General features: G+C 42.0%; 2 protein-coding genes across 5 annotated transcripts in view; both read right to left on the bottom strand.

Moving 5' to 3' along the window:
• The window catches only part of LOC101122517 (phosphatidylcholine translocator ABCB4), a 387444-nt gene that overhangs the window by 180356 nt on the left and 190437 nt on the right, over positions 1-16651 (bottom strand).
• Positions 1-16651, bottom strand: part of LOC101121256 (ATP-dependent translocase ABCB1) — a 116094-nt gene that overhangs the window by 81747 nt on the left and 17696 nt on the right. For 3 of the 4 annotated variants that reach the window (XR_003589152.3, XM_027968525.3, XM_060414575.1), the window contains 2 exons: positions 12608-12779; positions 133-184 (listed from right to left, as the gene is read on the bottom strand). Coding sequence is in view for 3 of the 4 variants with exons in the window: in XM_027968525.3 (XP_027824326.2) it covers positions 133-184; positions 12608-12779 (224 nt within the window). In the remaining variant the exon portion in view is untranslated. Of the gene's footprint in view, positions 1-132; positions 185-2522; positions 2687-12607; positions 12780-16651 lie in introns of those variants that run through there. The other variant, XM_042249150.1, reaches the window with a different exon arrangement.

The raw sequence follows: 16651 nt of genomic DNA, 5'->3' as shown, positions 1-16651 counted from the left end.
CCTAAAAAACTAACAATGATGTTGGTCCCCTCAAAACTTTGAATCTTTATTATAATAGTGCAAAATTTTAAACTTTATTACAATTGGATTAAGACAGAAAGGCTTAGCAATAGTAAAAAGATGTCTACTTACGTGGTCATTTCCTTCTCCAGCTTCTTGCCATACTCTGTTCTGTCTATAGTACCTAGTTCACCACAAAACAAACATACACTGTTATGTTTCTTTATTTTCCATTAAAAATATGCATATAAATAGAACTTCCTCCACAGTCCAGTATTAATAATCTGCCTTCCAATGCAGGGGACACAGGTTCAATCCTTGGTCAAGGAACTAAAATCCCATATGCTGTGCATGACAACTAAGCCCTCACGCTCTGGAGCACCCATGCCACAGCCGGAGAAGCCCACGTGCCCTGACAGGAGAAGCCCATGGGCCCGACAGGAGAAGCCCACGCGCCCCAACAGGAGAAGCCCACGCGCCCCCCAAAAACTCCCACATGCTGCAACTGAGACCCGACACAGACCAATGAGGGAATTTCAAAAAGATAAGCATATACAAATGAATCAAAGCTGTGTCACTTAACAACTTACACAAAAATAGGTTGAACTAATTTAACTGCAATTATCTATAAGCATCAGGGCATCTGCGCAAATCCTTTACTACTGGCTGTGTGCAACCACACACACTAAATTCAGTGAAGCTTATTTGCGAGAAGAAAGCTGCATTGATTAAGAAGCAGTCTGTCAGCCGAGATACTACTGTCCCTGGATTAAAATGTTTTATGAAATTCCACTCCAAGATGACATGGAGAAAAATCTTTTCTGTGGGCTTTGTCCTGATAAATATCAGTGCAGACTGGACCCTAAACCATTTAGTATTTCAAACTGAACACCACATTTCTTCAGTTTTATTTTTAAAATGTAAGGTACAAAGAAGAAAGTAATAAACGCCAGTGAGCTCATTATGCAGTATTAGCAGGTGTTAACGTTTTAGGACAAGGTACATTTAAACAACACCTCCCTCCACACACACACACACACGTGCCTGCATGCACTAGCCACTGTTCATATTCTGGTGTGAATTTTTTTCAGATTTTATTTTCTATATGCAATTTTACACATACATCAATACACATACATGCTTATTTTGAAAGAAAGAATCACAGTTCACATTCAGTGGCCAATTTTCCATGTCAGTACGTGTGTACATGGGGCCTCCCCAGTGGCTCAGTTAGTGAAGAATATGTCTGCAGTGTGGGGGACCTGCGTTTGATCCCTGGGTTGGGAAGATCCCCTGGAGAAGGGAATGGCTACCCACTCCAGTATTCTCATCTGGAGAATTCCATGAAAAGAGGAGACTGGCAGGCTATAGACAATGGGGTCGCAAAGAGTCAGACACGACCGAGTGACTTTCACATGTGTGTATATGTGTATCTTTGTTTTTTCAAAGTCTCATCTATTTCAGTTGCTTCCAGCCTTACTGTTACATGCAATGCCCCATTAAACATACCTGTCCACATATATTATATATGGTGAATATTTTTGTAGGATACATTACCATAATCAAGATGGCTGGATCAATGCAGAGAGCACACTTTAAATCTTGTAGTCATTTCAAAAGTTACAATGAAACGTAAGAGGGCCTGGTTCAGGTGAGTGAGCTCTTGACAGGTATGGGAAAGAAGAGGAAAAGTTTCTGGCAAAGAGAGCAACACTGCATGTGTGAAGAATGAGTAAGCTGCTTTGGCAGGAGTATGGGTGTGTTGTGTGGATGGAAGGAGGTGGATACATGGTTGAAAAGATCATCCAGGCTCCCTTCTGCTGCTGCTAATTCACTTCAGTCTTGTCCGACTCTGTGTAACTCTATAGACGGCAGCCCACCAGGCTCCCCAATCCCTGGGATTCTCCAGGCAAGAACACTGGAGTGGGTGGCCATTTCCTTCTCCAATGCATGAAAGTGAAAAGTGAAAGTGAAGTCGCCCAGTTGTGTCCGACCCTCAACGACCCCATGGACTACAGCCTACCAGGCTCCACCGTCCATGGGATTCTCCAGGCAGGAGTACTGGAGTGGGGTGCCATTGCCTTCTCCGAGGCTCCCTAGGTATGGTATATAAAAACTAGTAGACATTATGTGTATATGAGTGTACATATATATGTACATGTATATGTGTGTGTATATGTACCTATATATACTTTTCTTCAGATTCTCCAACATATTGAGTAGAGTTCACTGCGCTACACAGTAGATCCTTGTTGGTTATCTATTTCATATCCAGTAGTGCATACATGATAATCCCAACCTCCTAATTAATCCCTCCCCAAGAAGCAAAGTCAAATATTTCAGTGTAGCTTTTATTTTAATAAAATACTTGCTTAGATTCTTGACCACTTTCTCCCCTGGCTTCCAGAACCTCATTCTCCTCGTCCTCCCGTAACTCTGATCCCTCTCTCTTACTCTTCTCCACCAGTTCCTCATGCCCTCTCCTCCCTCCCTGCTGCTGCCCCTCAGAATTTTACACTCACCCCCAGGGTGGCCTCTGCCACCTGTGCAGCTTCAGTGACTCCTGCATCTGTCCGGGAGCCACTCAAATCCTCTCCTTCCTCACAGCCAATGTCTGGTTCAGGTCCCCATCACCTCTTACATCTGCTCTAACAAGAGCCTCCTAACTGGCTCTTCGGATCCCATCAAGTCTTTATCTTGCCACCACATCTTCTATTTGGGAACAAAAATGTAATTATATTGCCTCTGTTAATAACCTTAAATGACAGTCCACTGGATAAAGGACAAAGTCCAAGAGCCATAACAAGCCCTATTAGTCCCTTTGCAATCTTACCACAATAAGCCACACAATGACTTTCCAGATTTTTTTTTAATCCCCATACTTTCTCCTCATCCCAGTAGCTATGGCACTGTGCAGTCACCATCTGGGGTTGGGGTTAGGGGGCGAGGATACCACAGCATAAAAGGAAACAGAGCCCAAGTCTGCTTGATCATCACGTTCCAGAAGCCTTTGCCCTTGGGACTGGAGAGGAAACGGGGCATGACAAAAGATGCTGCTTCAATTTCATGAGACTAAGCTCTGTCCTTTCAGATAAAAAGCCACTGTCCACATACAGAGATAAGATGGAGGGGAGATGTGCTGACAGCTTTGCTCCTCTAAGCCCTTCTTCATTCTCCTCTCTACCTGGACTGCCTTTTCCTAGCCTTCCTCCTGGAAAAGAGTGGTCCTTCACACATGAGCTCAGTATGACCTCTTCCCAAGTGGCTTATCTCCAGCAGGGTGACTCACAGGGTTTCAGAGTAACTGACACACGATTTGACTGACTCAGTCAACCCTAGAACAGACAGGCCACGGTTCATACCCACCTCCTCCTCCCGTTTCCACTGGTGTGAGCGCCTAGAGAACACGACTATGTCATTTATCTTTGTACCCTTGGTGCACAGCCTGCTGCTCTGTCTGCTGTACCTGAGCCTGTTCCAAAGACGTTCAAGGATTTCACAGAGCCAGCAACATGCAGACCGTTTATAAGAATATTCCAACAATCATTCTATTTTGTACATGTGTCTTGCATATTGTGGGGTTAAACAGAGATACAGCAGAACACCACCATACTATCTGCGGTAAGGAAGGCCTTTTCTAAATCCAAGCAAGACTGCAAAGAAACCTACAGCTAAACAGGCTTCTGCCTGCAATGCAGGAGACCACCTGCAGGAGACTCAGGTTCAATTCCTGGGTCAGGAAGTTCCCCTGGAGAAGGAAATGGCAACCTACTCCAAATTCTTGTCTGGGAAATCCCATGGACAAAGGAGCCTGGCGGGCTACAGTACATGGGGTTAGAGTTACAAGAGTCAGACACGACTTAATGACTAAACCACCAGTGTCCAGCATCACAACTGAAGACTTCATACCATTTTGGAATCACATTTAATTACATTTTTATCTGACCCAAATATCTCAGTAAGTTTCGTAGTTTTAACTACTGAACACTTAATAACAGTATAAACGACAAGTATGTGACATGGATACATTTGTGATTTCCTAACTGGTAAAATTAGATTATGTTATAAAGGGGGTTTTCAAACCATCTTACACATCAGGCACTGTTCTAGATACTCTGGACACAGCCTAGAACGAGAGTGCCACTTTTCTACTCTCACTGGACTTCTGTGCAAGCAGGAAATCCTTTCACTATCAGACCCCAAACTCCATGTGATAGGGTGGCACTGCTAAAATATTAAGGTAGTTAACTTAAGATAGGAACTGTTTTTCTGTTATACCTTTCTTCCCATTTGAGAAGCTGTAATAGCCTGGCAGGCTGCAGTCCATGGGGTTCGCAGAGTCAGTCATGACTGTGTGACTGAACTGAACTGGATAAACAAGTAACTCAATAAATCAACAAGATAAGTGTAATAACTCATAAAAGGGAAATAAAGCAGTGATGCTACAGTAACTTTGGAGTGGACTGGGGATGAAGGTCTTTCTGAGAGAGAAATGAATGATAAGAAGCTGGGGCAGGTTCTACATGGCCCCTAGCCAGGGAGGAAATGAGAGTATTCATGGAACAGTGGGTGAGTTGTACTCAGTAAAGCAATGAGCAATGGGACTGACGAGGCAGGAGGGGGCCAGATCAGGTGGGCCAGGTAGGCCAATGGAAGATGTATTTATTCCAGGCTATGGAAAACCATCGAGCATAGATGTGACCGTCATATGTTTGTAAAAGCTCATTCTTAGGGACTTCCCTGGTGGTGCAGTGGCTAGGACTCAGCAATCCCAATGCAGGAAGCCTGGGTTCAATCCCTGGTCAAGGAACTAGTTCTCACATGCAGCAAATAAGAGTCAGCATGTTGTGACTAAAATCCAGAACAGCCAAACACATTTTTTCAAAAAAAATTTTTAAAAGCTCCTCCTGAGAGTGTGTGGAGAACTGGACACTAGTGGGCAGGGGTGAGTGGAAGCGCAGAGACAATTGGGAAGAAAAAGGATGGCTTGGCACAGGCTGCAGGCGGGACATATGTGGTGGCGACATATGCAGCGACTTCAGCACTGCTGCCAGGTGGTCGAGAGCCAATTAGCAGAGGTCCCCCCTCCACCACTCTCAACCAAGGAGGCCTCTCTGTGAGCTGCTTTCCCCAGGCAGCCTCTGTGACAGACATCATCACACAGGAGGATTCTCTGATCACAGACATGAGGAAACCACTGCCTTCAATGGCCTGTCAGGGCCGTTCTGGCTCAAGAATGCTATGACTCAATTTTTCCCGTTATCTTGTGCAGGAAGCTCCATCAGACACAAGCAAGAGCAACTTGGACCTTCTGCTTAGATGATCACTCCCCTCTGGCACTTGCCTGCCACTCACGGTGGCTGGGATCATCGCAGGTGACCGAGGTGACTCTGGGAGCCACAGTCACTCCTGGCCTGGAAAGCGGTACCTCGGGGCTGCCCTGCCTGATACACTAATATGTAAGTCCACAGGGTGGCATCATAGGGAGAGAAAAGACCAAATGAAAAGTTGGGTTTGAAGTATTTGCTTCAATTTTAGGCAGAATTTGAAACCACCAATAGAGTGGGGGAAATATCAGAATAAAAGGCAGGATTCCTGGCCCAGGAATTCAGCAATGCCCACTAGCAAGCAATTCCATTCTGGCCGCGGGGGCTCAGCTTCCTGAGCACTGGTTTCTACATCCATAAAATTATGGGTTTGGGCCAGATGATTCTCTGGGCTCTTTTTTACCTATAAAATTCTGATTTGGTCTCTCATTTATTCATCTCACTTCTTAAGCACCTAGAGTGGGTCAGGTATTATCTATTTTCATTTTTTGCTACTTTTTATAGAGTTTACACTGTAACTAACCTACTTTTTAAAAAAGCGTCTCCTCCATGGTAACAACAACAACAACAAAAAATCTGACTATTCTACACTAATACTATTATTCTAGAAAAATTAGACATATTTTAAGTTTTTACTCAAACTTAAAAAATAAACTGCCACACTAAACAATATACTTACTGCAAAATATTTTGCCATTATTTGCTATTTGATTTTTCCAGAAATTTCTCTCTAAGAATTTTTCCAATGAAATACTTGGGAGCAGAAATCCTTGAGCAAATTAAAAAACCACCATCATGGAAATTTTTACAAAGTACTTAGAACTGAAATATCAGCTATCATTCTAGTTGGAAGCACACTCATCACGCTGGCCTTGACGACACTGACGGCAGTGTTTTCTAATTTTCAACACCAAGGACACACGCCCAAGATCTGCATATTCTTTATATGTTCATAGTTTAAGCAGCAGAATATAGATATTATTTTGATTACTGGCATTTCACAAATAGTTTTCATGTTCCTCATATGAGTTTTAGTGAGATAAGAGTAGAAATGGTAAAAGATAAATAGAAAAGTAAGTTATTTCTACTTTGTTTTTCCTTTTTCCCTGAATTACTGACTTGTCTCAGAAGTTGAGTGTCTCCTTTTCTCCCTTCCTCAGCCCACAGTCTGGTAGGAGACCAAACAGAACCAGCCAAGATATCGTCAGGGAGAAAAAGAAAAGTCATCCATGTACCATCAATTGAACCCCTAGAGACAAATAATCAAGAGCTTATTTTCAGGGTACCTCTGGGTGACATTCACACCATGAGCCATGGCAGATCTCCCCCACATACTTTCATTTCTGGATTAACATGTAATCCGCAGTGTCTTCCTTTCTGGGTCTCCCTCTGTCTACCTGATTCCTTGGACTTGGGGCTGGTCTGCGTGGGTTCAAATAGTGAGCAACTCTATAACCTCAGTCAATTAAACATACTCAGCCCTCTGAGCCCTGGTTTCCTCATCTGTAATGTATGGATAATAACAGTATCAACTTCATGCCCATGAAGAAATAAAGGCGTTAATACACATAAAGCACTAAGAAGAGTGCCTGAAGAAGTGAAGTGAAATCGCTCAGTCGTGTCCGACTCTTTGCGACCCCATGGACTGTAGCCCACCAAGCTCCTCTGTCCATGGGATTCTCCAGGCAAGAGTACTGGAGTGGGTTGCCAAGAAGAGTGCCTAGAAGATATTAAATGCCCAATAAATCTTGGCCCAGGAGATTTATCATCCCTTCAACTCGAGTGATGCCAAATCTCTAGGCCTACTCTTTGTGCCAAGATCCAGTCTCTTACCTTCAACTGCCTGGACATCGTTTGCACTTGTACCCAACCTGTTGCCTTTAACCCAACATGTCTAAAAATGACAATCCCCTTTATTCAGGCTCATTTTCCGGCAGTGCATAGTCTCATGAGGAAGATGAGAACTCACAGGATACTACAGAACTGCAGCACTGGTTAAGATCTGTGCACACATGAGGACCAGAGTTTGCAAGGCCCAAGTCAACAGAGATTTTAAAGCAAAGGCAAAATCTAACAAGATGGAGATACAAGGGAGGATATCAGGAAATCAGGTCCACCATAAAAAGATAATTAGAGAAAGGTGTTACGAGAGGAGAAAGAGTATAATGGGTCTATTACAGCAGCAGAGAAGGACATGCTCGCTCAAAAGCTTTTATGACTGTCTAGTTAAAGCCTATGTTTATTGTAAAACTCCCAGACTTTCAAGAGCCTTAGCAAATCCAAGCTTCCTTAAGCAAGGAATACTGCCTGTCCAACAAGGAGGCTCTGGTACCTAGTCTGCCCCATGAAGAGGTCACGAGGTTCTACCTGGAGAAGGACAAGAAGAAAGGTCTGAAAGTGTCTGGGGTCCCAGAATGCTGACTCTCCCACCAGAAGCATCAGAAAGCTCGCTTGCCCTTGTCTCCAGGACCAACATCAAAACCTTTGAAATCCTTCCCATCCAGGCAAATTTCAGGACATCTGGAAGTCTGAACCTGCAAACAGGTTTGTAACAGAATACTGAGTGTCCTAGGGTAAAAATTACTGTAGAGATAAATCATAAAGATACAGAAGGATATATGACAGGGGAGAGGCAATCATGAGTAGTGGTGAGAGAAGGGTATTAGCTTTGTTTTTTATTTAACAAATGTTTTTAAACGTTTTCACTTGTTACACAGAACATGTCTACTTTGTGCATGAGAGAGACACCAACTGACCAAATTGGTTATCACCTCCTCTTGGAAGCCTCCCATGATTCCTGCTGCTGCTGCTGCTGCTGCTGCTGCTAAGTCGCTTCAGTCGTGTCCGACTCTGTGCGACCCCACAGACGGCAGCCCATCAGGCTCCACCGTCCCTGGGATTCTCCAGGCAAGAACACTGGAGTGGGTTGCCAGTTCCTTCTCCATGATTCCTAGATGGAGCCAAACACCCATCCTTTCCTTCCCAAGTATTTTGTGCATCTCTGTATCATAGCACTACTCATATCCAACTGCACTGGTTGGCTTCCTGTCCGTTCCACCCATTATATCAAGTTTCCTGGGGGCTGGAAATGCTTCTTTAGGACACATACTATTGCTGGTACATAGAGCACTCCGTCAACTTATTAAAAAATGCACGAGAGAGCTGTGAGCTAAGTTTTATTTTAGGCAAAATAAGGACTATAGTCTGGGAGACAGCACCTTAGATAGCTCTGAGAAACTGCTCTAAAGAAGTGGCGAGGGAAGGACAGTATATATTCAGTTTTGTTAAAGGGGGAGTTCACGTAATCAAGCACTTATCTTTGCAAAGGTTTTCTGCTAGTCAAGAGAAACTAATGTCACCATGAAGGAAATAAGTGCTTTTCTAGATATGAGATGTAAGAACTGGGCTCCTAAGATCAAATCCTGAAAACATCTATCTGAAGACCTGTTCTGCCAGTTCTCCAGAGCATAGAGTGCCTCATTTCTGATCTCCATCCTAAACTCCCCTAAAGGAAGTAGACATAAATAGTATAGTAATGTCTGTGGCTTCCATGAAAGCAGCCATAGATACTATGCCAACAAGCGGGCATGTCTCTGTTCCACTAGAACTTTATGTGTAGATAATGAAATTTCAGTTTCATATTATTTTATAATGTGTTACAAAATATTTTTCTTTCACTTTTTCCCAGTGATTTAAAAATGTAAAAATCATTATACGCTCACAGATGGCATAAAAAGAGGCAATAGGCCAGATATGGCCCATGGGCCATAGTTTGAGGCCCTTGCCTTCCCTGAAAGGCATGGCTAGCAGTCCATAGTTACTAAGGAAATGCACCTGAAAAGGACGGCTTCACATTTATAACAGGTACTGAGTGACTTGCAGTATGCCTTTCAACAGCTCCAAAAACTGAGTTAGTATCACAGAGTTCTGAAAAGATGAAATGAGATAAGGAACCGTATCATTGCAAATTATGAAGGTTCATTTGTGAGGAACATGGAAACATGAGCTTCTTGTTGATAATTATAACAAATATTAACAATTATTGAGCACTTTTTCATGACTAAACCCTCCCCTGTGAACCTTAAGTGAGGAATCCATTTAATTCTCATAATCATTCTATGAAGTAGGTTCTACTGCTAACTGTTCCATAGATGAGGAAATTAAAGTATGAAAATAATCCCCTAATCGTCTTAACCAAAAAGTGGCAAAGGTGGAGTTTCAGAGCCAGGCAGTCCTGTGCTCCAGAGCCAGCCCTTTAACTACTAGATACAGTATCTCTTAAGAAGGTAGCAGAAACAGAGACAAAACATCCAAATATTCCTCTAACTTTCCCCAAGACTGGAAGAGGGAGCTGAACGGGAAGGGCTGGCAAGGAATACAACATGAACTACATCCCCAGGTGGAAACTCTGTGATCCGAACATCTATGAAGATGCGTGCCGAGGAGGAGCAAGTCTCCACAGCTGGACCATTTTGAGAACTTATATATGCTACTGGGGAACAAGTCAGGTTACTGTCCATCTCACATGTAAATATGGACCAGGCAAAGCCAAGACACAGTAATGGTTAGTACTCCTACTTAAAGAGATCGATTATTTTCTCATGAAAGTAAGGGCCAAGTAATTTTTCAATGATCGAGATAAAATGTATGTAAACGTTAATGCAGTTTAAAAAAAAAAAAGACCAGTTGAACACACATCCCAATGCTCACAGCAGCATTATTTGCAGTTGCCCAAGATATGGAAGCAACCTAAGTGTCCACTGACAGAAAAATGGATAAAGAAGACATGGTGTATATATACATACACAATAGATTACTACTGAGCCACAAAAGAGAACAAAACTTTGGCACTGGCAGCAACATGTGTGAACTTCTTCGGCATCATGCTAAGTGAAATAAGTGAAAAACAAAGACAAATACTGTATGATATTACCCATTACACGTGGAATCTAAAACAAAAACCAACAAACTAGTGAACATAATGAAAGAGACGCAGACTCACAGATACAAAGAACAAACTAGTGGTCAGCAGTGGAGAGGGGGAGAGCAGCGGAGGGGCAGCATAGGGCTTGGAGGGGAGGGTACAAAACTGCTGGGTGTAAGACGGGCTACAAGGGATGTACTGTACAGCACCAGGACTACAGTCAGTATTTTATAATAACTGGAAATGGAAAATAACCTTTCAACATTATATAAAATAGACTTACAAAAACATTTTCAAAAATAAAATTTGAAAGAGACCGATCCACACAGCTCAAGGTGTGTTTACTGTGGCCCATGTGAGCTCAGCTCTGTTAGCTGCAGAGAGCCATGTGATAGTCCACTCTTCCCAGACTGGGCCAACCTTCAACAGGTGCGTTAACAGCCCAGTATTTCCCGACTAGCACAGCTGGGTTCAGCACCGGCCCTCCATGGAGTGCATGCAGGTGCACAGCGTGGCTCGTGGAACACCTCCCACAGTTAGATCAGTGTGTGTCTGGACTGAATTAAAAAATGAGTAAGATCAATAGGGGTCCCAGATGTACATATAAAGTCGGCTGAGCTACCACAGAGCACTGAAGGATTCTTGCATTGTAAGGTGGTAACAACTCCAGAGAATATTGCTAGATTACAGCATGCACGGGAACCAATGAACAAAGAATATTGCTAAATTACAGCATGCATGGGAACCAGTGAAGACAGAGAGTCCTAAGCATTTCCTTTTGGGGACTGCTGTGAAGAAAGGTGCCAGTCCAAAGGTGGTGCAGCATCTTCTGGCCACTACCTCTGAAGGGGCTTAACAAACACATGAGAATTTTACAGAGCTCAGACACACAGTAAGATTCTCTAGCCCAGCTCATTACTGGCATTCACATAATTTGAAGTAGTCCTGCCGCAGGGTAAAGAATGTGCTCTTCAGGATCACACACACATACAAACAGTTCCTAGGATCCACAGACAGGTATCAGAGGATCCATAAAGACCCCCGGATCGCACGCATATCTACGTGCATATTTCTGGGGGAAGGGATTCATAGCAATCATCAGAGACTTAAAGGTCCTGCAAAATCTATGTCACTAAATCCTGGAGTGCACAAACAGGCCTCTTCAAGGTCTCCATGACTTGAGTGCACACCAGCCTGTAAGTCTTTGTGTAGTTTAGTCGAAATCAATGTACACTTGACCAGAGGTGACTTGGGAGCTCACAGTTACGAGCCAGTTTCTCCTCAATCAAGTTCAAGGACGTGAAAGTGTGTGACACCCTAGTCCACTCACTTTCTCACTCTGCTAGGAAACTTGTTTTAGTTTTTTTTTTGGCCATGCCACGCAGTTTAGGAGATTTTAGTTCCCTGACCGAGGATTAAATCTGGGCCCTCAGCAGAGTGTGGAGTCCTAACCACTACATGGCCAGGGAATTCCCAGAACTTATTTTAGGTTTCCTTTCTTGATCAGCCAAATGTCTTGCTTCCTATTTGACTGAGAAGGCAAGTTCTACAAATCCTCATGTCCAAGTATACCAACCTTTGGGCACTGACACTCAAATACTCTGTCTTCTCACCCGTTATTGTCGGTGAACTATTCATGCCTATACTTCAAGCAAGTATTTCCTCTGAAGCTTAAGTTTCCTTCCTTTCTCAAGGACAGCACTCAAACGAATCTCTCCGTCTCTTCCAAAGCATCACTTTCTCTTCTATGTTGGATAATTTCTATCAGCATACAAACCAGCTGTCATTCTCCCATCCTAAACACACACACAGCTTCTCTTGTCCCCATTTCTCCATTTCCGTGTTTCCAAAAAGCCCAACCTGTGACGACGCCCAAAATTAAATTTCTGGTATCTACTGCCAAAACTGATCTCCCTCTATCTTCCTCATCTCAACTGATAGTAACTGCATCCAGCTTATGCAGTTTCTCAGACTAAACACTTTAGAATCATCTTGGATTCCTGTCTCTTGTACCCATAATCAATATGTCAGGGAACTGCTTAACTGATTCCTACTTAATATTCAAATACCAGATTAGGTTCCAATACCTTTTCCTGAAACTGCCTGGGATATTTCTGCCTTCATAGAGTGCTCTCTTTTCCTATCTATCTCTACCAGCACTTCCACAGTATGTTCTAATGATTGTGAACATCATCTTCTCAAATTCATTACAGATATGAGCTATAGCCAGACCCCTCCATCTCCCACAGCACTAAACACACTCATGCATACTTGGTGAGGACTCCACAAACTTCACTGTGAGTCAATGATTTTTCATCAAGCTTTCAAAAAAATCAGTACCACAAACAACACTTACTTTCATTAGTCATGTTTGGAAAAGTTATGTTTCCGAAATTTCCAGCACCTGCAAAGCTATCCGTCATGTCTCCAAACACTAGCGTCATGAGGGGGAGTCCAGCTCCGTGGATGATGGCAGCCAAAGTCCCCAGCACCATACACAACCTATCGAGCCAATTTGAATAGCGGAACTGAAAAAGGAGAAAATACAGACAATAGGAACAGTTAGCACGATGTCATGGAAGGTTAACTCTACTTTCCGAATGTATCCAAAATCTAAATAGTTAGCTCTCAGACTACTATTGCAACCACCTCAGCCTAATAACCTAAGAGAAATATGCAATTGCTTCTTCTTTTTTTTTTTTGAGTTTTGACCTTCTTCTTTATATTGGACTCAGTCTATCCATTTTATAAAAAATTATACTATAGTTGACTTGCAATATATTAGCTTCAGGTATACAACAGTTACTCAATCATTTAATGGATTATACTCTAAACTTATTATAAAATAATGGTTATATTCCTTATGCTGTACAATACATCCTTGTAGCTTATTTTATACAGTTGGTTTATACCTCTTAATCCCTACCCCCATCTTGCTCCTCCTACCTTTCCTTTCCCCACAGATAATACTCTTGATCTCTGTATCTGTGAGTCTGTTTCTGTTTTGTTATATTCTTTTATTTTTTAGATTACACATATGATAACATACAGTGTTGGTCTTTGGTTTATTTCACTAAGCATAATACACTCTGGGTCCACTCATGTTGTTGCAAAAGGCATAACTTCATTCTTTCTATGGCTGAATAATATTCCATTATATGTATGTGTGTGTGTATACCACATCTTTTTCATCCGTCGATGGACAATTAAGTTGCTTCCACATCTTGGCAATTGTAAATAATGTTATTAAGAACAATGGAGTGCAGAGAGCTTTTCAAATTAATGTTTTCATTTTCTTCAGATCTATACCCAAGAGTAGAAGTGTGGTTCCGCTTTTATATTTTTGAGGAGCCTCTATACTGTTTTCCATGGCTATACCAATTTACAGCCATACCACCCTGAACGCGCCTGATTTCATCTTCCTTCTTCTCTTACATACGAGGGCTTCATGAGATGCACAGGACATTTTGGAACATTAAAGAGATCTATAATGGCTCAATATAAGAAATATAGTATGTGTGACTCTGATTCCCAGGAGTGGAAGCCACTTTGCAGCTCAAGATTTTTCTCGGTTAAAACACCATGATTCCCAAAGGTCCCTCTGAGGACACCATTGAAGAAATATGTTTTGCTGCTTTCAGAAAGTGGCTTGGGTCAAATATCTGCTGCCTAACAGCACTAGCATAAATATTAAGCAATTAGTTAATGTAATTAGGCCTCAATGCCTGTGTGCATTCTCAGTCATGTTTGACTCTTTGCAACCCCAGCCCACCAGGCTCCTCTGTCCATGGAATTCTTCAAGCAGGAATACTGGAGTGGGTGGCCATTTCCTCCTACAGGGGATCTTCCTGACAGAGGCTCAAATCCACATCTCCTGCATCAGCAGGCGGATCCTTTACCACTGAACCACCTGGGAAACCAATTAGGCCTCCATAGTGAGAAGGAAGGGGAAAGCAATGAGTTAGATACACGCTTCCCGAAGACCAGAGCAGATCTGCATAAACTCTTTAATTGCAGGCAAACCACAAGAAAGAAAGAGTGAGCTCCTGAGATGCAAACCTGATGAGAAGAGGACACAGTAGGGGAGTGGGCTTGAGGCTGTGACAGGCCCACTTGGGAAACGATTAATACTTCTCCCATTCGGGAGGACCTTCCTGACCCAGGGGTTGAACTCGCATCTCCTGCACTGGCAGGTGGATTTACCTTCTATTAAAAGCTATAAAGTGGAAAAGTGTCGAATTTCTCAACAGAGGAAGAAAAGATAATTGATATACAAGGATTTCCCTCATCACCACTCCCAAAGTACTGTCTAACTCAAAAACTAATCACTGGCTGGAATAAAAGTAAGTGGGCCATGAATATAAACATTTACTAAATGCTATTCAATGACTAAAGAAATCCAGTAATAGATACCGAAAATACAATTCAAATGAAAAAAAGAGGGATATGCAATATACATTCTGCATGCTTTGACAGCACGGTATACAGAGTAGAGAAGACACAAACTTGAGTGAATGGGTCATTCTGTCCTTTGTGGAAAAGCTTCATAAAGAAGGTGATGCTTCCTCCCAGATTTGAAAGTTTACCACGGGTTGAAAAGCAAGGAGGAGGACTCCCCTGGTGGTCCCGTAGTCTAGCAAGAAATAATGAGCTTGACAAAGAATAATTTGGAGACCAAGTAATGTAGATAGCATGTGGACCATTCTTTTATGACCTTAAGACAAAAGCAAGAAAGATGATGGTTACTAGAGACGGTTGTCATGCTAAGGGATAACTATTTAAAGAAATCTTCTACATTGTAGCTAAATGAGTCAGAGACAGCATTGGTGAAAATACAGGAGGGAAACTGAGATGTGACAAGTCCTAGAAAATAAGAGAAATAACTATTTTGAGAACCTGGAGTGAGGGATCATCAGCAGGCACGATAACTATTACGAGAGACAAGATATTCCCTGATGTACCAAGACCCCTCATATCTGCAAGGGGGTAGAGCTCCTTCCACAGTGGAGGAATCCAATCTGTCATCTCCTTTACCAAGCAATCAAACTCAGTACCATAAAAAAGTAAAACACACTGACATTTGATATTTCCAGGTGTGATGAGACATGAAGTACATAGCATCCCCTATGTAATTTTCTTACCATAAATATTTAACAGCCATGTATTAAAATCTTTAGACTTAACTCTCAGTATATAGGGCTTCTCTGGTGGCTCAGATAGTAAAGAATCTGGTTACGCTTCAGGAGACCTGGGTTTGATCCCTAAGTTGGGAAGATCCTTTGGAGAAGGAAATGGCAACCCACTCCAGTATTCTTGCCTGAGAAATCCCATGGATAGAAGAGCCTTGTGGACTACAGTCTATGGGTTACAACAGAGTTGGAGATAAATGAAAGACTTTTACTTTTTTTAGCGTATAAGAAATGTAAGATGTAGAATAATAAGTTAAATGACACCAGAACAAAGTAATAAAAATTGTCCAGAGGGTGAAGCATTCTATAGGAAAATTGGTACCATATTTTCAACAGGTCAATGTTATTTAAAAAGAGAAGAAAACAGAACAAATCAACTGTAAGACACACTCAGGGGAGCTAATTGTGAAAGTTCAAATATGAACTATTAGATGATACTGAGGAATTAACATTCATTTTGTTAAATACAATCACTGTATTATGTTTTAGAGGAAAATGTTGGTAGGAAAATTTTTAAGAGACAGAAATGGAGGTACTTAGAAAATATCATGAATCTCTAATTCCAGGTGAAATGTATGTAAAAAAATGTTAACAACTACTAGTTATAGACAATGGTTATATGAGCATATAGGTTATATTTTTTATTGCACCTTTCTACAGGGATGAAAAATCAAAATAAAATTTTTGAAAAGGAGAAAAGGTTCTCCAATAGGGAAAGGTATGTCTCTTCATCTCAGGCTAGAAGGAATGAGCTAAAAGTGAGCACAGATACAAACAAGTGTCCGAGAATGAGGACAAAGTTGAAAAAGTACAAAACCTCATATTTATTTGTGACGTGAGGCAAGACTGATTTCTGGAGGGCAGGTGGTAAGAAGATTTTGAGAGGGTAACAGGCAGGAAGGCCAGGGGTCTCCAAAGGAGGAAATAGGCTGCAAGTGTCAGATATTTTTTTCTCTCTCTCTTAAGTGGCAGGAAGAAACAAACAACAAGTGTTAGATTTTTTCCCCTTCTCTATACAAATTTTAAAAGACGTTCATCTTAAAATTCTGTGTTGCCATGACACCTGGCTCCACCTGAACTTAACTTTTCTTAAACCTTGAGCTAACCAATGGGTTTTTCTTACGGAAATATTTGTCTTAAGCTATGTAAATGGACTATGCATTTACCCTAGACTCTGTCTTCAACACAGTTCTGCCTAAGACTCAGAACCA

Source organism: Ovis aries, chromosome 4 (assembly GCF_016772045.2).
Source record: "Ovis aries strain OAR_USU_Benz2616 breed Rambouillet chromosome 4, ARS-UI_Ramb_v3.0, whole genome shotgun sequence".
NCBI lineage: Eukaryota > Metazoa > Chordata > Mammalia > Artiodactyla > Bovidae > Ovis > Ovis aries.
Note: the sequence above shows the minus strand (reverse complement) of the source record. Positions and strands in the feature narration are given on the sequence as shown.